Source organism: Dermacentor albipictus, chromosome 5 (assembly GCF_038994185.2).
Source record: "Dermacentor albipictus isolate Rhodes 1998 colony chromosome 5, USDA_Dalb.pri_finalv2, whole genome shotgun sequence".
Lineage (NCBI taxonomy): Eukaryota > Metazoa > Arthropoda > Arachnida > Ixodida > Ixodidae > Dermacentor > Dermacentor albipictus.
The window spans coordinates 135,469,507-135,493,363 of NC_091825.1; the positions used below are offsets into that span (position 1 = coordinate 135,469,507).

The 23,857-nt window shown below is 43.3% G+C and overlaps 1 protein-coding gene across 1 annotated transcript; it reads right to left on the reverse strand.

Moving 5' to 3' along the window:
* Nucleotides 1–6,157: 6,157 nt before the first annotated feature.
* Nucleotides 6,158–20,751, reverse strand: LOC135909237 (dihydrolipoyl dehydrogenase, mitochondrial). The gene is made up of 14 exons (XM_065441097.1): nucleotides 20,603–20,751; nucleotides 20,063–20,150; nucleotides 19,726–19,805; nucleotides 19,504–19,642; nucleotides 18,753–18,853; nucleotides 18,509–18,652; nucleotides 16,800–16,901; nucleotides 15,294–15,518; nucleotides 13,967–14,103; nucleotides 11,761–11,822; nucleotides 11,195–11,322; nucleotides 10,308–10,445; nucleotides 8,740–8,829; nucleotides 6,158–6,414 (listed from the first exon to the last, which is right to left on the reverse strand). The coding sequence occupies exons 1-14, from the start codon at nucleotides 20,726–20,728 to the stop codon at nucleotides 6,349–6,351; spliced, it is 1,626 nt and encodes a 541-aa protein (XP_065297169.1). The 5' UTR covers nucleotides 20,729–20,751; the 3' UTR covers nucleotides 6,158–6,348.
* Between the last annotated feature and the right edge of the window lie 3,106 nt (nucleotides 20,752–23,857).

The window sequence follows — 23,857 nt, forward strand, 5'->3', positions numbered from 1 at the left end:
AATGCTGTAATGTATTCAATTATGTGTTTTCTTCCCATGTTACCGCAATGCCACATAGATTACCGCTTGTACCCAATTCTGGTTTTTTGCCCATGGATTAAACCTCAATTGACTTGGTTGGTGTTGGCTGCCTAATTAACAATCAAAAAACGTCCTCCTCTGCCGGCCCAGACTGCCTGAATTCAAAAATTTTGAAGTGTACTAATGTATTTTCTGCTTTTATTTTGTCGCACATTTTCACTCAGTCATTACAGCAGTCGGTTCTTCCACACGACTGGTGCATGGAAAAGGTGATTCCAGTTCACAAATCAGGTAACACATACTTACCCAACAATTAGAGGCCTATCTCACTAACAAGCATTTCATGTAAAATTCTCGAGCATATAATATATTCACATTTGGCTGAGTTTTTAGAACCAAACTTCTTTTTCAACCCCTGTCAACATGGTTTCCGTAAGTTCTTTTCCTGTGAAACACTGCGCTTATCATTTACTAGCGATCTCTTTGCAATTTCTGATCTAGGTACCGACATTGACTGCATATTTCTTGATTTTGCTAAAGTCTTTGACTGTGTGACCCATGATTTACTTCTACTTAACCTGACTGAACTTAACTTGGACGTAAATGTAGTCGAGTGGATAAAAAAATTTCTAACAGGACGCAGTTTGTAAATGCTAATAACTGTAATTCTCGGTTTTCCAATGTACCAGCAAATGTTCCTCAAGGCTCAGTCCTGACCCCACTTCTCTTTCTAATCTATATTAACGATCTTCCGAACTGCGTTCTTTCTTCTTCCATAAAGCTTATTGTGGATGACTGTTTTTTACCATAAAATTACTAATCCTTCAGATTCCCATGAGCTGCAGGATGACCTTAACCACTTAACTGAGTGGTGTTCTAATTGGTGCATGCAACTAAATTCAAATAAATGCAAGACCATGCGTATATCTCGTAACACTGCCATGCACACGTACTTCATTAATGGTGCACCTGTGACGTCAGTTACCTCTTACAAGTATCTCGGGCTTCACATATTAAATAACCTGTCTTGGCAATCGCACATTGAATACGTTACTAATAACGCTAAGCACATACTTGGTTACTTGCGCAGTAATTTTAGCTCTGCCCCTTCTTCCCAGAAGATAACTCTTTACAAAACTTTAGTTCGCTCCAAATAGGAGTATGCTTCAGCCATTTGGGATCCGACTCAGTCTTCGTTAGTTTCTACTCTAGAAAGTATTCAAAACCGCGTTGCATGCTTTGTCTTATCTAATTATTCTCGCTATGCAAGTGTCGCTTCAATGAAACGAACTCTTAACCTACCTGATCTTTCGTCACACCGTAAATCTACCTGTCTCTCCCTTTTTCACAAAGTTTTTCATTTGAACCCCCTTTTAAAAGAAACCCTTCTTGCCCCTCAGTCTTATATTTTGGCCCGCACTGACCACAGCCTTAAAATCGGGGTGCCATTGTGCCGTACAAACCGGTACAGTGACTCATTCATCCCGAGGACAAGCACGGACTGGAGTCGCCTTCCCGCATCAATCGCACTCATCACCAACTCTACCAACTTCAAGGCCGCTGTTCAGAATGCCTTTTGTTAATACTTTTTGTTTGTATTTTTACCGCATTACTTTTTGTTTTGAACCCGCTGCTTTCTGTAACGCCTTCGGGCCTTGAAAGTACGTGAAATAAATAAATAAATAGATAAATAAATCTGCAGAACGTGCAGCAAAGAACTGAACTTCCAGAGCCAGTAGCGGACTTCTGAGGGGCAGTTGTAAGTCATGACAGTAGGCCTTTTCGGTTATCCGTTCCTGACAGTCTCAGACTGCCCGACGCGGTGCTTTCAGCCACTGAGCCTTGCATGCGCAGCATCTTGGGCAGTCCCGGCCAGCCAAAGAGGTCCGCCCAGGCTGGACTACCTTTTTGTCCGAAAATTAAATTCCTGTGGACGGCCATACACAATTACCCAGACATATTTTATGCCTGGTATCGGATTTCATAGTGATGTCTGCCTGTGGAATTTTGTGAAATGCGCTGACTTCGGATTGTGCACTGGACTAAGAAACTGAGTTTGTGTACGTCTGGCTGCTGTGCTTTATCAGAAATTAAACATTTTATTTGATGCCTTTGTCCATCATAGTGTGTTGTGTGATCTTTCAAATTAGAAGATGCGTTGAGCTCCTGTGATCGCCAAACTCTGTGCTTACTTGCATAAGTAGTACCACAACCTGCTGGACTCCAGTTGCTAGTACATTGTCGCATGAGTTCGGCAAGTTCTATTTCATCGCTGCCCTTTTGTGTAAACTCAGCTCTGCGATATATGCCTGCAGCAACTACTGTGACAGCTAGACAGTGCACTTGAGCTTCAACAGATGAATTTGTGGGAAGGCTAGGCTCCGTTGCCCTTTGTCACCAATTTGTGAGAGGCAGTGCAACGAGATAGCCATCATAGCCACGGTTTATTTAGGCCGGCCAGCCATGGTGCAGCAGGATCTCGGGAGTGGCCACCACCACCTATGTCGAGTGCGCTAGCGTGTTCTATTCTCGCGCTACCTGCACGTGAGCCCATCTTCTTTGCCTGCTTTGGAGGCAATAGTCACGCCGCTACAGGGCCCCCCTCCTAAAGCAAAGGTAAAGTGTGAAGATTGCGTCGTCGTTCATATGTCATGTTCATGCAATCGGAAAGAGATGTACCAGGCAGCACCAGCAACATAGGCTGTGAGTGAAGTGTAGCCACAGTGATACCGTAGTGCGAAATCGCGACCTGCCGCAGGTTCTCTTAAATGCTTGGGCCTGTAGAAGTCACAGCTCCAAAAGTGGACCATCTGGCAGGTTGGGACTTGCGTGGAGATTGCGCAAGTGTTGGTCACTCATGTTATTGGAAGTGATTCTCGGACTAAAGAAACCAAATGGCAGAGCTGCTCCAGCAAAACTTCAGTAGGTCATGCCTCTGTGGAAGGTGCAAGCACGGAACATCAGAAGGCTCGTCTTCTGTTGCTTGCGGTGAAATCGCGAATGCCAACAGCATCATGGTTGCAGTGGTCGCTCAATGCATCGCAAAGGTTGTGCCTGTGGCGTCGCCATGCCTGCGAGAATGCGCCTAGTGTAGCCGGTGGGAGAGCCTCTGAATCGGTGATGAGTGAGATGTCCCCGAACGGAAAGCAAATAGCTTGCGAGAACGTCCGAGGACAGAGAGCGACGAACTGTAGGGCAGCGGACAGCGCTCGTGTTGGGCCCCATTAATACTTTGGATTGAGTTGTCGCACAGCTGCCTTTGAGAAGGGGAGCCGGTCACGGACCGAATAGAAGCTAAAAGCAGCTGGGGCCGGCGCCTGCTGACGAACGCCACGGGTGGACGCAGGCGATGAGCAGCGACAACACGCGAGATGACGTGACGCTTGGAATGGCTAGAGGCTGGTGTGAATGAGAGCTCGAGGTGGTGTAGTGAGCACGAATGGCTGCCCACAAGAGTCCTCATAGAATTCGGGGCGGAAGGGCGGTAGCCAGAACCACAGTTGGAGCCTGGAACCTTGTTGAAAAGGAAGTGGCTGTCCACCTGGATGAACCAGATGTCCAGCCGGCCATGGTGCAATGGGATCTCGGCAGCGGCCTACACCGCAGTCGCTCAGGTCGAGCGCACCAGTGTGTTCTATTCTCGTGCTACCTGCACGTGAACCCATCTTTGCCTGCTTTGGAGGCGATAGTCACACCGCTACAAGTTGAAATATGCAGCGCACCCCGAGAAACTATAATCTCTTATTGTAACACATATACAACGCTGCTGACCTATATATTACGCAAGCACGGCACGAAATAATCTCTACTATTAATACAACTGCTTACATCACACTGAACAAAATGCCAGCAGGTTCCTTGTCAAGGAATTAAGTAACTGGGAAATGGGAGAAGTTGCGCATACAGGCAACTCTATCTGCAGCACTAAATAAAGCCTACAGTCGTACAAAACTTCGGTTCCACAGAAGGCAAAGAAAAATAATTAGCCCTTGCAAAATGTCGCGATAAAACTTCCACGAACACACCATCAGATGCACGCTGCTCGAAGCTGCTTCCTTTTAAGTCCACTGGCATTCGCGAAGTGTTGGAATTACACCTGGCGGCACTTTCATCTGGTTGTGACATCAACGAGGAACGCAGCGTTTACGCTACTCCTTGTTTTTTGGTGCAATACAACCAAAACTAAACACTTCCATGTCACCACCCCCACGCTACGCAGCGGACTCCACAGTTTCGGAATTCCTGACTCTTCTTTTGAGGCTATGTTCTAAACGATGGGAAAAGCGAATCAAGAAAGGGAAGAGTGCCTGCCAGCCTGCCCTTATTAGCGAATGTGTGCGAAACCTGCAAGCATCGTGGCATGTTCACATGGCGTCGATTGCGTGAAAGGTGTGTTGTGGTTGGCCAGAGCGTCAAATGCCTTCTCAAATGCCACAGAGGGATCGTCCCAGTCATGGTGGACAGCATACATTAATCTACAACCTGGACAAATGGCATTGACCTTGACAGTGTATGACTGAGCTTCCCAATACTAGCATACGTACTCGGTAATTCAAAAGTTACAGAAATTTCGTTAATTGGCTACTCATACACTGTGGTTTGTGCTGCAAATAATGGCTGCACTTTTGCTGTTTCGTGTATGGCAAAATTAATTGCATATAAAAGATGCATTGTGGGACTATGAGCTGTTGATGGAGGACTGTGTATTAGTTCAGGCTTTTTTTTTTAATGGCAAATTATGAAGTGACTTTTTGATTAGAGCAATGGCCTAGATAGAAAGCCAGAGAGCAATGCAAAAGTAACATACAGGTAATAATTCCACCTTAAATTTTATTTATGAACATTTTGATTCAGTTTGCTTGGAGAATACTGTTTTTTCAGCCAATGCAGTTGAACATTCGTAGATTGCTGTGAACCAGGGATGGCCAAGCTTGCATGGTGTTGAACTATAAAAGCTGGTTCGACGACAGAAAACAGCTCTACATACGTATGGCCACACCAAGGTAATTCCCATTATTTGGCAAGACTAACTGACATGTCATTCACTCAGTAAAATTTGCATAGGAAAGTTCACATGTTAGAGGAAAGTTGAGTTCTTGAAGCTTTTACTTATAACTGCACTGGGAAGCTCTTTATTCCTTACTGGCTGCAATTATTTGCCTCTAGCTCGGTGACTTTAACCAAATACATGGAAACTGAGAAATAGTTTTTCTTGGCAACCAATGCACCCGTTGTGATGAGCTTTGTTGCATATAAAAGAAAAAATTAGAAACTAGTGACGGCAGAAGAGGACATTTGTTTTAGGCCGGCAATTTTACTAAACAAATTGGTGGAAATTGAAATATTGCTTTGTATAAAGTTTACAACACTAACAGCAATAAAAAATATCAATTTTGTAAACTGCACCTAATAATACGTCTAAAGCAAACAAAGATAATGTGTTATACACCACTCTAAGGTATACCACTAATTTGCGAGTAGTTTTGCAAAACCCTCGTAAACATTGTAGCAACTTCAAGTAAGCAGTAAATTCATATACCAAACTTGTCCACTTTAGATGCTCTAACAGATTCAGTTTAGAGAACTGCGATATCTGTTTTGGTGCAGTTAGATTTGTAAACTTTGTATATAAATTTTATTGAAGCTTACCACTTTTTATGAATTTTTGCAAAAAGTTCCAGGCTTTAAATAGAACACCTGCTTCCTAGGGTCACTAGACTAACTTTCCCCCTCAAGTGCAACAAATATAATTCAAATCGGTGCAGCGGTCGACTTATAAAAGCATTTCTTTGTTTTACATGTATCTGAATAGCCAAATCAGAGTTGGCCTCGAGCTGAAGCTTCCGCTTAAGCAACTTTATTTATTAGTGGTTTATGCCTCAAAAATGCACAAACAAATTTTTGCTGTAATGTAGCCATTTAATTGGAGCTACCAGTTTAATTAAAATCTTTAAAACAGGAAGGAAAAAGAAGTATAGGTTGCAAATGAGTGTCAATATTTCACTATACGCCAACACTGTATTAAGCCGTCACACACATACACAAAAAAAGGCAAAGTACTGCAACTAAAAGCTAGGAAGAAAACTTTCAGCTCACACGTTTCTTTGTGAGTTGAGTAGTGAGTCATGAATGAAAGCAGATGTTACAAGTGGTTTATTACACTTTCAAACCCTTTGCAATGCTTTCATTAAGAACATGACTCTATACAATGCACGCGAGCTCCTCTATAGTTTGTTGCACACGGTGCTGCTCCCTTGTTGCAGCAGACAGTACTGGTGACCCAGTAATGTATGCCATGCTGCCGCCTTCATGTGCTTCAAGGTTGCATCAAAAGTTGATTGGCTTGCCACAGTAAGCGGCCAGGTTTGCTTCCCGAAATGCTTCAGAAACGGTCTGGAAGAAAAATGGATGCATCACGGCAGATAAGTACCTATATTGATCATGAGCTTGGCAAATAAGTTCTGCGGACTCCTGCAAGGTGGAGGAAGGTTCATGAAAGGGGGGAAATTGTCACCTACCCGAGTGTAGCACAAAGCTACAAAGGAAACCCATACGGGCTTCTCAGAAAGAAAGCTTCACAGTTGAAGAAAAATTCAGCCTGGTTCGAGGATCAAACCCAGGACCAATGCCTTCATGGTTATATTGCGCTCAGTTTTACACAGACGATATTAAAGAAGGACAGGACGTGGACGGACGTAGCGCTACGTCCGTCCACGTCCTGTCCTTCCTTAATATCGTCTGTGTAAAACTGAGCGCAATATAACCATGAACGTTCACCAACTAGCCCCCTTCATTGCTTTACCAATGCCTTACCAGGGCAGTCGCTCTACTATCTGAGCTAGCCAAGAGGCTAGCAGATCGCAGAGGGAGGGGAAATTAATCGATAACTCAAAGCACAGGGATGAACATGGCAAATCAGTTCTTCAGAATCCCGCAAGATGGAGAAAGGTTCATGAAAGCTGTAGCTTACTGAAACAGGATGGCATGGCATAAGTTTTGTGAACTAAAATGAAGCTGATGCATAGTTCGCTACCATAAAAGTTAGTTCAATATTGCACATTGAATAAGGCAGGATATCTTGTAGCTGTTTACTTCCTCTGTTGAACTTCATGCTTGTGAAATATCAGCGAAGGACAACTATACCGCTTACTGTAACGAGACCACCGTAATGCCAAAAAGGCTTCTGTATGAAGTGTACCAACAGGAGGCACTCGACCAGTCACAAATTAGCATTACTTGTGTCAGATTTGTGACTGAACAGCGAACTAAGACAGTAAAATAGAACAGATGCCAGGTTAATGAAACATGGGCAAATGGATTATGTATTCTGGTAACCATACTACGTAGTTACAATATAATTTTGGTTCTATCTAAAAAATTTTTAACAGCAGCATTCACATAATTAGCACCGTCACCCAGCTCCGATTTCTAAGCTTAGATGAACGCCAAAAATACCTCCTCTCGTGGCAGCTTCACAACAATGAGCTCAGCAAGGACAAAATTGCAAAGGTCATTAACCTGCCCTTCATCAGTACCATCATAAATTGACATTTGAAATGCTTGTGCAGCATCACTTATTAACACTGGTAGAATATGACAAGACACTGTGATGCAAACTCAGCCAGGCAACAATGTGCAAAATATCATTTCCTACATAAATATGGTACAGTCTAGTTATGACTAACAGCAAATACCATAACAGAGCTCATGTTTCCACATACATGCATATGACAAAACAATGCTTGGCTTTATGGCAGCCTTCGTAGTTTGATTATCAAAGCAATGCTCTAAGCTCAACATCTGCAGATACATGATTACTCTGAATACTGTGACTGCTAGCAAAGTCATTAGGCCCCCTTGTTCAAGCTATCTGACAAAAGGTATCTAGAGTCAACAAACTACATTAGAATATATGTTTGCTTGCTATGATTATAAATTCCAATAAAGCACCCACTCACACAGGTCACCAAAATAAAGATATAAAAAATGTTCAGTCCACCCAAATCATTAAATTAACAATAGTGAAACATACTGCAGCAAGTAAGAAGCATCAAATTGGGACATTGTATGATGCATTTCATGCAAATGCAAGCATTCCCACGTGCAAGTATGCTTCCTTGGTAGCATTGTTTAAAAAGATTAAATTCTGGCATTTTCCATGCCAAAATCGTGATCTAATAATGTGGCACGTCACAGTGGGGCACTCTGGATTAATTTGGACCACCAGAGATTTTTAATGCGCACCCAATGCATGGCACACAAGCATTTTTGCATTTCACCTCTTTCAAAATGCGACCACCGTGGCCAGGATTTGACACCGCAACCTAATGCTTGGCAGCGCAATGCCTTAGCCACTAAGCAATCACAGCAGGTGTGTTTAACCAGACTATACTACACCTGCAAGCCATGTTGGATATCATATGAACAAAACAGTATGTGTAGCAGGTTACCGTACCTAGGGCTTGAAAATTCTAAATCACAAGTAAATGTTTTCTTACACCTCATAAACCTATAAGAGGCAGCAGTTTAAAGGCGACATTTCCCGCACTTGCAATCACATCCTTCGGCTCAATGACCAGTAGATTACTGGAGCACGAGCGTGAATTAAAGCATTATTGAAAAGTGTTGCAAAGGAATGGGTGTGTCTATAAGCTGTAGGAAGGTAGGCACCGAGTCCCCCATGGCGGGATGTGGGAACTTGGTACATATGCTACTCACAGGATGTGCATGGCAAACCCTAGCAACATCCTCAGCAGATGCTCCATACTCCATTGCCAAGGCAGCTTCATTGATGATCTCACCAGCAACCTGTAGGGACCACGAAGGGTACTATTAATTGTTTGCATGGCAGCACAACTTGAGCACAAGCCAAAAAATGAAAGCATTTGTGCTGTTCATTACATTCTGCTGACCACTGTGCCGCTCCGATGCTTAAAAAGAGGAGATAATTATTCCGACAAAGTATTGTTTTCCTGTTGAATCCTCTGTCAACAAAGTACAAAGGAAGCTTTAACAAACACAGAAAGGCCTGGCTCCTTCCTTTCTGTGCCAAGCATGAGTATCTATGCAGCAGACATTGTTGTGCATTTTGTACTCTAAGATTCTACTTTCTAGTTGGCACAGGCACAATGCTAAAGGTTTCCCACTGTATCATTTTTTTATGTCAACTTCCACTTAGCCCCACCACACTTCTATTTGCTTCATTGCTGATTTTGATAACCCTACCACATTTACTGCAGTGAAATCAGCTAGCATATATATTGCAAGCACATTCTTGGCTCAGCATTACAAAGAGCAATGAAATGGAGAAACAGCTGCCTATTTGCAGTGTATGACCTGCCAAAAGTTATGATTTAGACATCATGGCGGTGTCAGGGCTATAGTCAAGCAGTATACACTAGCTTCCAGACTTGGAAGACATTTTTTGATGTCCTAAAATACAGCCAAATGTTTTTGCCTTTCAACGAACAGTGTATATTGCTACACAGACACACAGCACTGTTTTGCCATCCGTCAAGCTGATACAGAAACAAAATGCGTCTCATTCATGCTCAGGTTCTCACAGATATGCTCCCAAACATGCCACCAGTCGGTCGAAACAAAAAAGTGCCTACTGGAAGCAAACCTTGACAATGACCAAAGGAATGATTGTTTCTGTGTTGTCATGCTGCATCATTATCATGAGTAGTGTTATGGCAATCTTGGTCTAGAGATTTACAACAGTGGTATAAACAAACAAAGTACCAGCCTAGTTGTGGCCAGTCATTATGATGGTGATACCATAAGCATACACATGGCACCATGTGACAGCGGCTACTGACAGTAGGCACAGTCTGCACAGAAGCTTGCCTCAATGTAATGTGTAATTGCACACCACAGTGCTTTTGGATTATTGGCCAAGTTTCTTGCAGGATTCTGTTCAGAAATGGTAAGAGATAACATACTATACAACAGGACTTTTCTAGGAACCTGTGAAATAAGTGCTACTGCTGAAACATAAGAAGCCTCAACTTCACAAAAGTCACAACTTAATCAAGTTTTTTTAGTACAAGTGTGACATTTTTATGTCAAGGTTGAACTGCATTTATGTTCAAATCGATTAAAGTTCATTGCCTTTATGTTCAGTGAACTTTTATTATATCTTGCTCTGTGTTGACTTCTGAAGTTTCCACTGTTCATGCTGTTGTTTCAACATGTTCAATGATGAGTCGAGTTATTTGACATTTCCAACTTCACACATTGTCTATCGATTTGATGCACAACCAAAAAGGGGACTATAAACTCACCGATGCAATCATATGGCAACCCAATATCCTGTCCGTCTGCTTGTCGGCCAGGATTTTCACAAGGCCGTCTGTTTCGTTGTTGGTTTTGGCACGGCTGTTTGCAGCCAGAGGGAACTTTCCCACCTTGTACTCAACACCCTGCACAAATCAAGGGCGCACCTGTCACTGACATGAGATTGATGAAACATGCAACCACTACAGTTGCAAAAGGAATGCAGCCGCACGAACCAATTATACCAATGACCTCACTTATTAACTGCTTATCATCCTCACATAGAATCAATTATTTTTCATGATCCATGCATCTCAACTGTGCCGCAACAAGCGAAAAAAACTGCGAGACAGCAACATATCAGGTGGGTATGTTACACTTTAAAGCTCATGCATGCAATATCGTCATGGCTAGGCTGTCATCGTATAGCAAGCAATGCCTAGCCTCAGTTAGCTTGACAAAGTCTTATGATCAAGTAACTGGTTTGTCCAATAGCAACAACTTGGCCACACCACAGCTACAACACAGCTGCGAGGGACACCGAGGGGGGCCTCAAAACTCATTTGGCCAGCTGGGCCTACCTCCACTGAAATCTTGGCACACTGTCATTTTCATGGTTTACCATTATTGGAGCGCAGCTGCTACGGTTGGAAACTAAAAAGACAACGTTGTGGTAACTGCCCTCATGGCCTCTCACTCAGCTGCAGTCATCCAGCCACTGATGCCTAATAGTACCATAAAGGTTAAGTGTCAAGCCAGCTAATGAGCCAAGAAAGGTCAAGGGCTTTATGCTGTTTCATGCGCGCAACCTGAACATAGATTTCCTGCACGCGGGTCATTGCAAAAACACAAATTACGGCACACTGTGAGTAAAAATAAACAGACTACTGCTCACTTGGGACTTCAGATCTTCCTCAGTCTTTCCAATGAAACCAACTTCTGGATGCGTGTAGATAACTGAGGGCACACAGTTGTAGTCAATGTGCACTGGGCCTCCCATGATGCCCTCAACACAGACAATGCCTGTACATGCAAGAGAAATCAGTTGTCAATTACTTTTGTCATTTGTGATCAAGACAGTGGGGTCCGCTACTAAAGAGTTTGAAGAGAAGAAAAACCCTGTACTGTCATTTAAAACAGATTCCATTTATTCAAAGCATTATACATTGGCAAACAACTTGACAGTCTAGAAGTGTTGCCAGTTTTGTATGTTTAGAAACTACACTGACAAGCTTAAACGACGAAAAATTTTTTTTGATAATAAAATCTGGATGCAACCCAAGTTTCCATAGCTTTGCCTGGCAGTTTATTGCACTTATCAATGGCTGCAACAAAAGTTTGTATGTAGAACAACACCGCACCACAAGACACATACAGCAAACATGCTAAACCTAAAACATACTACACACCTACAAGTAAACTGTACACTTGGTATAACTGAATATGTAGACAGACACTAACCTTCATCCTCTGCTTTGTGAGCCAGCATTGGACCAGGGACACAATCGCCAATTGCGTAAATGCTTTATGAAAGAAAGGAGCATTTACACAGAGTTAAAATAAGTGAATGAGCAGTAAAGCACACCTGAACAGTAAAACAGGTGATGATGATGATGATGATTTTATTCCTTTCAGCATTCTTCAACTACATTTCTTGGTCACCTAAAAGACTTGGCACTTTTGCGTGAGCACAGTGTTACAAGGTAAACAAAGATACCAGACTGCAACATAAAATAAATAATAATGAAAGAAACACAAATGCTTGCCCTCAATGCCAGCACAGGCACACACAAGCTTAATATTTTTGAACTGAAGCATTTTGCAGATGGATTTTTCAGTGATTACTAGGCATCTAGTTCCCCCCACAGCAGGCTCATAAAAAAGGAGAGACACTGACATTTAGCAATACAGTCGAACCTGGATATATCAAATCCAAGGGGGATTACAAAAGGTTTGATATATAAAATAATATTATACAACATTATTTGAGGGCATTTTACAGCTGTTCGTTCTACACAATAAATCGTTATACGTGGGTTCTATGTATCCGGGTTTGACTGTATATCACTGGCTTTGAGAAAGGAACCAGCACAGTTTATAGACCTTTCATCGGGCAAGGAGGAAAGGACATGCCGCAAGCCTTTCCCCCTCTCTGGCTTGTGGAAGCCAGTGCGTTGCTGCTCGAATGTCTTGTCGTTGCATGCTGCGAAATGATTTGGAGATGTTCTAGCTCCAAGAAATTGAAGTGATGACAATTCATACAACGTTTTGGGGAGACCACTGTGTAGCCCTCGGGTACAGCAGTAACTACAGTATGCGGAAATTTCTCTTAGCTGTGCCAACATGCAATGTGCGTCATTAGCCGCAGTGTGTGAACGTCTTATGAACTATTTTGGCTACATCGGTATCCACTCAATGAAGACCAGTGGTGACTGCAAATTGCCAGAGTGAATGGGAAAACCTATGTGATCACTTGACATGGGAACTGACCCGTAATAGTGCTCGTGTACAACCCAATACAACCCCGAAATATGTAAGCACCAATCATCATAGAATATTTGTGTCAGCCACCGGCATCATTTTCCCGCATTTCAAGTCTACTATGTTATATCTATGTTAGTGTCCTGTTAGTGTTGTCTATGTTAGTGGCTCAACACCGCAATCACTGCGGTTGGCTACCAGCACGATACATATAGGCTTTGTGCTTGGTCATTGCCTTTTTCCTCTCTAAAGCAGTGATGTCCAAAGGAAATCACGTAAAAAGAATGCTATGGCTCTTTGTGAGGATACAATTTCCTAGATGAGTGCACCGTAGAGGTTGGGCCGCAAAAAAAAAAAGAAGTTTTCATTCCTTTGAACCCCGTCAAGTTTCAATGAAACTTGTCTAGAGTGGTCGACTGGCCAATGTTGTTACCATATCTCAGAAAAATATCACAGGCTAACGCCACAACAAGACCACATATTGTGATGTCGCATGATTGACCTATGCGCTATAAAATAAATCTATAACTTGGCAGTTACCACTTTTTCGGATGCTCGCACAGTCTGCAGCCTGTCGCGGCTCACACTGTATGGTATGCTGCTACTCTTTTATTCGTGGGTGGAAACCATGTCCAGCAAATGTTTGCCAAGATGTTTGCCAAATGTTTGCCAAGATGTTTGCCAAGATGCAGAAGCTGCTTTAAGAGGTGGTTGACAAAAGCAATTTAGTAAGAATTTTATGAATAAGCCATACCTGTCCACGGTCCCTGCTGTAAATTAAGGAATGCTGCTCACAGTTTTCATAGAGAAATGCCGAAAACAATTAATATCTGTTCAAAGATTTCTTGATCATATTGTAAGGAGTCACTTTCTCAACAAAAACAATGCTATTGTTACTTGTTAGGAAAAGTGTCCTTGTTGACAAAAATGACTAAAAAGGAATTGTCAGCAAGTCTGCTTTTTCTCTGTGTGGCACTCTACCTACTGGCATCATTGATGTAAAGCTTCAAAATGTTTCACCCTAGTTTTTGTAGGTCTCTATGCTGCTTACATCAGCTGACAAAAGAAAACTAACATTCTTGGATGCTTCGATGACTCATTCACAAGTCACCAATAAAGATAACTGCCGAGCATGCCACCATTATCGTGTTCAGCAAGAGCAAAATGCAACAAAGGTACTACTCACTTGGGGATGCTTGTCTGGAAGCGAGAGTTGACAGTGATACGGCCACGCTCGTCCTTCTTTATGCCCATCTCCTCTAGGCCAAGGTTATCGGTGTAAGGTCGTCGACCAACACACACCAGAAGGACATCACATTCCAACTAAGGAAAAAAAAGAAAGAAAGGCCCATGTGAAGTTGCATGCCTGTTCCCAAGTGCTCTTTAAAGGGCTACTCCAACCATTTTTCGATATTCACCGACCTTAACAAAATTTTGAATATGCATTCTTTCTTGCACTCTGATTATCTGTGCCAAACAATATGGCAGCAAGTCATTTAGTTCTTCGGAAAATGAATTTTAAAGATTGGTTGCATGTTCCCGACTCATGCCAACGAATCCTCTGACCACCCTGTGTTTGTGGTGTCAGAGACTACACTGCCACTTCCCCCAGGAACGATGAAGCTGGCTCCTTTTTCTACAACATGACAGCCAACAGTCATCATTTTGACAGACGTGATAACAGGTGATTCTCTTCGTCTTGACGCAGCACCATGTGTTGAGCTTGGGCATGTCAGCCGCCTCGCAGGGCGGCAGCGGCTGGTCGAAACCAAACAGCGATCCTTTAGCGCTCACACTGTTGCTGAAATCGTCGCTGAATTCACCGCTGTCTAGTTCGAAAGAGCTATAAAAGCTTCCTGTGTTGTCAGAAGACATCACCAGCTTCACTTTTTTGGGTGTTTGCAACCACGTGTACTGCGTGTTTATATTAAGGTAGTGTAGGACCTGATGTCACTGACTCATCGTGACATCACAAGAAGCAGTTACCAGTTTCGGTACCTCATTTATTGGCTATATAAAATGATTGACGAGTTATAAGCAAACTAACCATCCTACTGGTGACAGGACTGTCAATGCCATTTGAAAATGACAATATTCTAATATGGTTAAAGAAATGCCGAAGTTGCCCTTTACCGTATGGGACATCTCAGTCAGTTTTGCCATAAAGCTTTCACATCTTGTTCCTTCAACCATGATATGTTGGCCAAGGCTCATCTTTGCTATAAAGTACCTTTTTTTTTTTTAACTGCTGGGCAATCCCTTCAACTAATTATGGTAAGCAGTAGCCTACAGCCTGCAGTACCACACCAGCTACTTCACGGATTGGAAAACATCATTTTCACAAACCTTTCATTATTGTGGTGTTCATCAAAAATATAACAGCTTCCTATTAGAGAAACATAGTCTACCAATCAACCTTGACCCAGCATTTGCCTTTGGAGTCACATTAAAGAATTCCTTTGCTTAAGGCAATGCCGACTTAGCTCACAGAGGAAAGCACAGCAATGGCTTACATCTTCCTTCTTGGAGGGGTCTTTGACGTCTTCCACGCTGACTTTGATAGTGCCGCCTGAGCGGGTGGCACCCATCACTTTTGTAGCCAGCTTGAACTTTAAACCCTGCTTTGTAAGGATACGCTGGAAGTTCTTGGAGATCTCCATGTCGATGCCCATGCCACCGATGTGGCCCAGGAACTCCACAGCTGTCACTTGAGCCCCAAGCCGAGACCAGACGGAACCCTGTTTTGAACAGTTAGGCTCACATGACAACAAGTGACCCTAAAGTTTCAGGAAAATGATACTATTTTATCTCCATTTACGTTGGGTCTGTCAGATCTAATGACAATCTAAGCCAATATAATGTGACAATTGCTTTCAGTTCTTTTTCTTATCATACATACACCGCTCATGACTGGTCAATACTTGGTGTTGTTGATGGAGGTGGGGCGCCACTCGGACCAAGAAAAGAATTGGAATAGAATTATTTTAGTCTGGCCCTATACTCATATCCACTTTATATCTAATAATAAAAGGGAAAAAAGCTTGCTACTGCCCTGTGATGTAACAAAAGATAAGCACTACGAGGCATGCTGATTAACATAGATATAGTATGTGAATCCTATGCATCAGAAAATACGTGTCTCTGCTCTGTATTCGACAGGGTTGTGCACTCTGTATATGGCAGCATCACATCACTATGTCATTTAGTCAAACATGGAAACAAAGCAACACTGCTAGCTAAGGTAACCAATAGGGACACCGGTGCTTAGGTAGCAAGTAACAGCAGCACAAATAACTTAAATGCATAATTTGAAGAGTGATTATAAGAGAAAGAAATTATATGTAATTTAATTAACACACAGAGGAGCACTCCTAGCAAAATGATGCTGCACTAATGTACGGTCTTTACAGAATCATGGGTGAACTCATGAAACCAAGCTGTTATAAGCATTTCCCTTTCTACATTAAATAAAAATTTTGGGCTTTGAAGTCCCAAAACCACAAAATGATTATGAAGTAGTGAGAGACTCATGCTGTAGTGAGAGATTTCATGTTAATTTTGACCAACTAGCGTCTTTTAATGTGCACGCAATGCATGGTGCTTAGGTGTTTTGGCAGTTTGCCCCCACTGAAATGCAACTATCAGGACCGGGATCTGATTCTGTGCTCTCGAGCTTAGCAACACGTCAAAACGCCACCACGACAGGGTCCTTTCTGCATTCAGCTTTTATGACACAGGTGTCATTCATATATGCATAGTTTTGGGGCTAAGGTGTATTTAGTGCATGTTTATGCTACAATGAAACATTGTAATGTAAATCCTTTAAGCATAAAATGTGCTCTATTTTGTTTTCCAATTCACATTCCATTTCAGCATGACAGGGTGTCAAACTGAGTGACAGTTATACAAACTGAAAGAAAATGTGTCGCAAGAGTTAGCAATTTCAAGTTACTTTACAACTGCTCACATTTTTACTTTCCAAAGTAAGCATGTGAAATAACCACGTTGCAACCACACACCAGTTCGAGTCCAATTACACCAGCACCGATTACAACCAGCTTCTCTGGCACTTTCTTGAGACTCAGGGCACCCGTCGAGCTCACGATGGAGTCCTCATCCACCTGCAAGAACATTCGTTTTATTGCAACATGTCGCATAACAGAAAACAGAGCAGCTTTACTTGCAAAAGCATATGCATTTACAGCAACTTGAAATGCTCAGTGTTGCCTGTGTTCATTTCATTCACAAACACTATCAACCCAGGTAGGGCTGTTACAGGAGTGTAAAACATAATTATAGCACACAGACAAGAAAAAAACACCATGCACGGAAGAAAAGGATTGCCTCAGATGTGCCAGTCAAAGGCACTAAGAAAGGTAGGCATGCATCAGACATATACAAGAAATTCAGGAATCTACAACAAACACAGGAACTGCCTAGATATTTGTTCAATTTTAATAACAAACTTAAAGCACACAGAACGTTTCCAACACAAATTTCTCTTGTGCCAACCTTGCCTTATGGATACAAGGATCTCATTTATTCTGAACGTGCCCAGACTATGCAGTACTATGCAGTACGCCCGTGGTGTTGTCGTCTTTCTTGTGTGTGTTGTGTTTTTTGGCGCAAAATCTTTCCAGTATGCAGTACCTTTTAGCGACGTCCTACAGTGCAACATGTGCATGTGAGGCTTTTGCCAAGGCTCTCTGAAATGCCCAATCTACATGGAAGTATGGAGGTTTACAAGGACGCAGGTATTGTGCTTCCTGTTGCAGTTCCTGGAGGACACAGACCTTTTAAACTAATTTCATAATTGACCGTGTACACACTACATGGGGCATACACAAGCAGAGCAATGCCTACATAATCCTGGAAGGCTAACTTTGCCTGTGCACGCAGAACACAATCATTCACTACTCACTCCACTTTAAAAGGAGCACTGCCATATTTTTTAAGTTGTAGGAACTCTTACAGTTTTCGCACATATACCTATGAATAACATTCAACAAGAATGAAGTATGGGACACATGAGATATCCCAACTTGACATTAAAGCTAACCTTGAAATTTCGGACTTGGTGTTATCAGCAAAATTGGGACATCATTACATGGAGCAATATTTGCTGATGTTGTATAGCAACAAAGCTAGGTAGGAGGACGTTTCACATAAAAAAAATAACAGTACTGCGTGCCTTTTTCTTGGCTGCACTCGTGTATTGTAACTGCAGTGATTGCAGAAACACTGCAAGCCAGTATAGCAGCAAAGCTTGTAGGAGGACGCTGGACATAAAAAAAATAAACAACAGTGCTGCATGCCTTTTTCTTGGCTGCACTCGTGTTTGATAACTGCAGTGATAGCAGAAACACTGCAAGCCAGTATATGATGATGTCATGATGCACCACATCCTGGATTGCGAAACTGAAACTTGTTCATAAAATCAATGATTGTATTAGATTATTTAGGCCACTCTTACCCTTGCCAGTACTCTTTGCAGTGTTTAGAGTGCTTGGGATTTTATTTGTTGAAGAATATACATTGAAAATGTGTCAGTACTCCTTTAAACGAACAAGCAGTCACTTGCCCTTATTAAATTATAGAAGTCTACCAGTCACAAGTGGTGGTTAACAGCCTAACACATTGCAGCTGTACAGTGTTCCCTTCAGCTAAGATCTTACGATCAGGAAAAGTACTGCAAGAGTTCCACAATGAAAAATGTGAGCGTGCTTACTGTAATCCCTGCAAAAGGTGTCACTTCTGATCCTGTAGCAATCAGGATATTTTTGGTCTTTACAACTTGAGATGAACCATCACGCTTAAGTGCAGTGACCTCATTTTTGCCAGTAATCTTGCCGTGGGCCTGGATGTGTGTGACCTGCAACAAGGAAATCGGGAACAAGACACTGCATACTGCAGACAGACTGTTTCCTATGCTTAGGCTAACTATAACAGCATGTTCTCAGTTTTGTGCTTACCTTGTTCTGTTTGAAAAGATGTGCTATTCCACCAGTGAGGGCTTTTACAGATGAACTCTTTTGTTCCATAAGTTTTTCAAGGTTTAGACGGACATTGTCGGCTATTTGGTAAGCCAGGAGAAAAAGTGCAAAGAGCTTTAATTACAGTCAGTCAACACTGGGCCCGTGTTGAATATGTGGGTCTTAACTAATGCACTAATGCACAGGTGAATAATTCAGTATGACTGTTCTTCTGCTTGCTAACTTAGCATAAGCACTTTGAATTGGCAGTACAATCACACCACTTCCATTTGAACAGCCCAAATTAGCATTAGTAAAATCAAAAACTAACCATAGAACGGGACAAGCAAGTGAGACACTCAACACTGCTGAAATCAACTATAGGACATAAGTATACACAACCAAATGCAAGTATGTGCACTCCAGTACAGCGCACTTTGTAAAATGTACAGTGCAGCCTACTCACAACGATACCACTTATAGCTTCATCATGGTGCAATGCTACATGGTTAAAACAAATGGGTTTTTGAACTCCTTAGTTATCATTATAAGCAGTGTATCACGGTTGCTAAGGCAGAGAGATATATACTGCAGCATGAAGCTTAGTCAACTGTAACAGTATAGATAAGAATTGTTATTGTTCTCTGCAACCTTACAACTATCAAGGATGCTGGCCCAGAGCTTTCTTAACTTGAAAATAATGCAGGAAAAATTCTGACATATTGCATGAGCGTTTTCAATGGGTGTTCACCTTCAATTCCTCGGTTCTTGAAGTCGTTTGAGTGTGCCATGTGGTAGAGGTGTGAGTTGTGCAGCAATGCTTTGGAGGGAATGCAGCCGACGTTGAGGCAGGTTCCACCCAAGGTGTCATTCTTTTCTATACATGTAGTCTGCATAGAAACGGCACAACGCCACATAAGACGCGGTGCCGAGAATATAGCGATGTGCAACGGCATGTGCAAGATTTGGTTACCTTTAATCCTAACTGTGCAGCTTTAATTGCGGCCACATAACCACCAGGGCCACTACCGATGACCACCAGATCTTGTTCCTCTGCAATTTGGGCATGTTCATTATCAAACACATACCCATGCGGCAAATCGCATCATGCAGCAAACAAGCGTTAACTATAAGCCACCTACAAATACACTATGAGTGCATATTACAGCGAGAATGCGTTACGGATGTGGGGTGACCGTTTACAAACACATGCGAAAGTGATACGACATATCGTGTGAACGGGAAACGCAATATGTGTACACGTCCAGCCTCAGGACTTGACTTTGTTGTGACTCCAAGCGAGTCTTTACCTGTGCTGCTGGAGTAGTTCCGGTGGTGTGACGTCTGGACACCGGGTACCGCGATGCCAGTACACGCTGACCTTTGCAAGGTAGAAGCCTGTGTCCGTGCGAAAACATGGGTCAAAACCGGCACAGACTACGGCTTATTGAGAGCAGAAGTTGAAGTATGTAGCAACAAATTAACATATGATGTCGATAATGTGGCTGACTTTTTACAGAAGTTCAACAAGCCCGACGCGACACTCTACGACGGAATGTTCATGAACACGCATGGAGACCACCAGGTCAATTTGTTACCAATGTAAATAAACACACGTTACGCGCGGCCTATATGCAGCATGACATACGTAAAGCCCATGAAACAATATTCATTCATAGTTTGAGTTAACTCAAAAAGTTCCAGTCAAAGGCACCAACGATTTCGGTCTGCTATCTTTAGGAAAGTGCATCAAAGAAGCACGCTTTGCCAAGCACTCAAGACTCGGCTAGCGTCGCCAGTAACAACCACTGAGGTTCGGCCACGTTTTCTAAAGTTAATTTTATGCTCACCCTTAGCGCTGGAATTAGCCTGGCCCACAAGTTTGACTGCATACTGTATTTTCGCACGTCTTTCGATGCGGGAAGGGCAAACAGACGGCAAAATCGACCGACTTCGGCGGCAGCGCCGCTTAACATTCAACAACTTCACTATACTTTAACTGAAAATAATTTTATACTCCTGTGCATCTTAATTGGTGTGGTGTGTATTTATTTCTAAAAAAATAGTGCATTAATACGTACACATAGTTCTTAACCCTATAATTTATCTTGGCCTCGAAGTACGTGCAACGTGCAAAGTTATCGCTGCTATTCGGAGCGCCAGCAGCGTTAGCGGGCTGGCAGTCAAAATAAGCAGACGCTTACGTCGCTACCAGGCATAGAGTTACTATGCTACCAGGACACCACTACAATAAACTAAACCATAGCCTCCTCTATTTTTCTGTGCCTGCTCAAAGGCTGTTGAAGCGCCGTCTGAAGGCAACGCCCCTTTGCCGAATTTTTCCGCGGGGCGGCGCTGCCAGCCCTGGGGAAGGCACATGCGGGTGTGCGGGCTGCGGCGATCAGTCGGCGCATTGTTCGCGTTGTGTTTACGCAGCGTTTCGCGTGTGCCAAGAGCTATGGCATACTGCTGTGTGCCGGGATGCAAATCAGACGCGAAGCGGAAAGTGCCAGGAATTTCATTCCATGAAATTCCTAGTGATAACGACTTAAGAGTGAAGTGGCTGCAAGTGATATCCAGAAAGGACTGGGTACCGAATACCACATCACGCTATTCGGTCGTTTGCAGCAAACATTTCCTCCCTGACGACTACAAGGAAGGATGCAAGACTAGGAAGCTTAAAAGAGGTGCGGCACCGAGCGTGTTTCCAGACTATCCAGAGTATATGCAACCACCTGCGAAGAAGTCCCGGAGCGATGCTGTTTTGAGAAAACGGGAGGCTGCCGTTTTGCATTCCACGTCCCTTGTCCGTGCTACTGCAAGTTGCCTGCCTCGCGATGTCACTGCCGACTCTCCGCTACCGACTGCATCGTCCCCCGTGCTTGACTCCTCGAACATGGATGTTGCAAGTGGTGACGATCGGCTCCACGTCGAGCCCTGCTGCAGTTCGAAAGACGAAGCGACCCAGGTAGATGTTCGCAGCTCGATGTCTGTCGTGGAACGCCAGAAGTGGCGACGAAAAGAGCGCGACATGAAAACTCAAATAGAGCGACTCAAACGAACTGTAGACAAGTATAAGGAGGAGCTCAGGCGACTGAAAGAGGACTGCAATGTCGCTGCGTTTGCTGATGTTGTCAAAGCGGCGGGCGAGAAGCACTTGGGTGCAAGCATTCTCGTCGATCAAATCAAGAATTTCAGTAAGACCAGACCTACCTGGTCTGAGCTAGTAGTGCGCCACTGCATTATTCTCAGAAATCTATCAACCCGCGCCTATGAGCATATCCGCAAAGAAGGCATCCTGAAGCTGCCAAGCCGGTCAACCCTACAGAGATACCTAGGAGTAAACTCTGGCGAGGTAGGGTTCACCTCCCTTGTGAAACAACGTCTTCAGGCGGAGGTAAGCAACCTAAAAGCCGAGCAAGCTAAAGTGTGCTCCTTAGTTGTGGACGAGATGCGGATACAACAGAGACTGCAGTACAACAAACAAAGAGACGCGTTTGTGGGAGAAGTTGATCTGGGAAATAGAGTTCAAGACACAGCTACTGGTGAACCTGTTTTGGCCAACTCACTTCTTTGTTTTGTGCTTGCAGGGTTGTCGGTGCATGTTCGAATACCTGTTGGGTATTTCCTTACAAGGAATTGCACTGGACAGGATCTCTTACCATTGATAAAGCTTGTGATAAAGGAAGTTGAAGTAATAGGCTTTAAGATTGTGCGCATTGTGTCTGACAATCACAAGATCAATGTCCTTGCATTTCAACTTCTGTGTGGTGGAAGCTTGAGCCATTGCACACAGCACCCTGAGGATCCAAAACGAAAATTGTTCCTCGCGTTTGACCAGTGCCACATTATCAAGAATGTGCGGTCCCAATTCCTTGCCAGGGACCTTGGAAAAGATGGCGAAGTGTCTTCCTCACACCTGAAAGAACTGTACCGGATGCAGCAAGACAGCATTGTTAAACCGGTTCGCTTTTTAACAAGGAAGCATGTTTTCCCATCTAATATAGAAAAAATGAATGTGTCAAGAGCTGTGCAGGTTTTATCACCGCCGGTCACTGCTGCACTTAAGCTTCTTAAAGAACAAGCTGGACACACATGCGACATGAGTTTTGCTTCTGTGGGGCCTACAGTGGAGTTTATGGACATGATGCACAGTTGGTTCCTGCTGATGGATGTGAGCAATTGTTCACAACACATTCATCAAAAACTGCCAGATAGCAGGCAGTATGACAGTGCTGAAGATGCACGTCTAAACTGGCTGATGACATCGTTGTTAAGTTACCTTGAAAACATGCGACGTCATTGCCAAGCGAAACAGTTCCTTAGCAAGGAAACTTATCAAGCTCTTGTTATGACAACAACATCAAATGTGGAGTGCGTCAAGCACCTCCTTGCTGTTGAAGGCTTCAAGTTCGTTCTGACAAGAAAATTCTCATCGGACCCAATTGAATCGTTCTTTGGATGGTTAAGGCGATCTGCTGGGAGCAACGATCAGACAGATGCTCGAGCAGTCCTCTCTGGGGTGGAGAAGGTCTTGAAGACTGGCTTAGTTTCAGCTTCGCTAAACAGCAACGTTGTTGACACTTCAAACCATTCACTTGGACCACTGAGTAGCGAGCCTGCAGTGAGCCAGCATGTGGATTTATTTCCACAAGAGATAAGAAGGCTTCTTGGTGATCTCCTCAAGAACCCGAAAAGCTTGCTGCCTACACCAGATACTGCGGCACTCTCCATGTTAGGAGGCTACTTGGCCCGTGTTGTGCAAGAGAAGTTGGACTGCAGCTCCTGCAATGCTCTTCTCACACGACCTGCCTCATCTGCGCCCAGCGACAGCCTGATACGACATCAGGACAGGGGAGGGCTTTTTTATCCATCTGCCGAGTTCGTCTATGTGCTTTATACACTGCGAAAGTACATTGAAGTGATGCTAAAGAAAAGGAGGTTTCTGGCAAAGCCCCTTCAAGCTGCAGTCTCAACTGCCGTGGATGTCCTTGCAGAACATGGGGCATTAAAATGTGCACGTGCATGCAGTGACCATCACAAAGAACTTTTGAAACTTGTTTGTGCAAAGTTCTTCAGACCAGTATTCACGAACTATGCCTTGT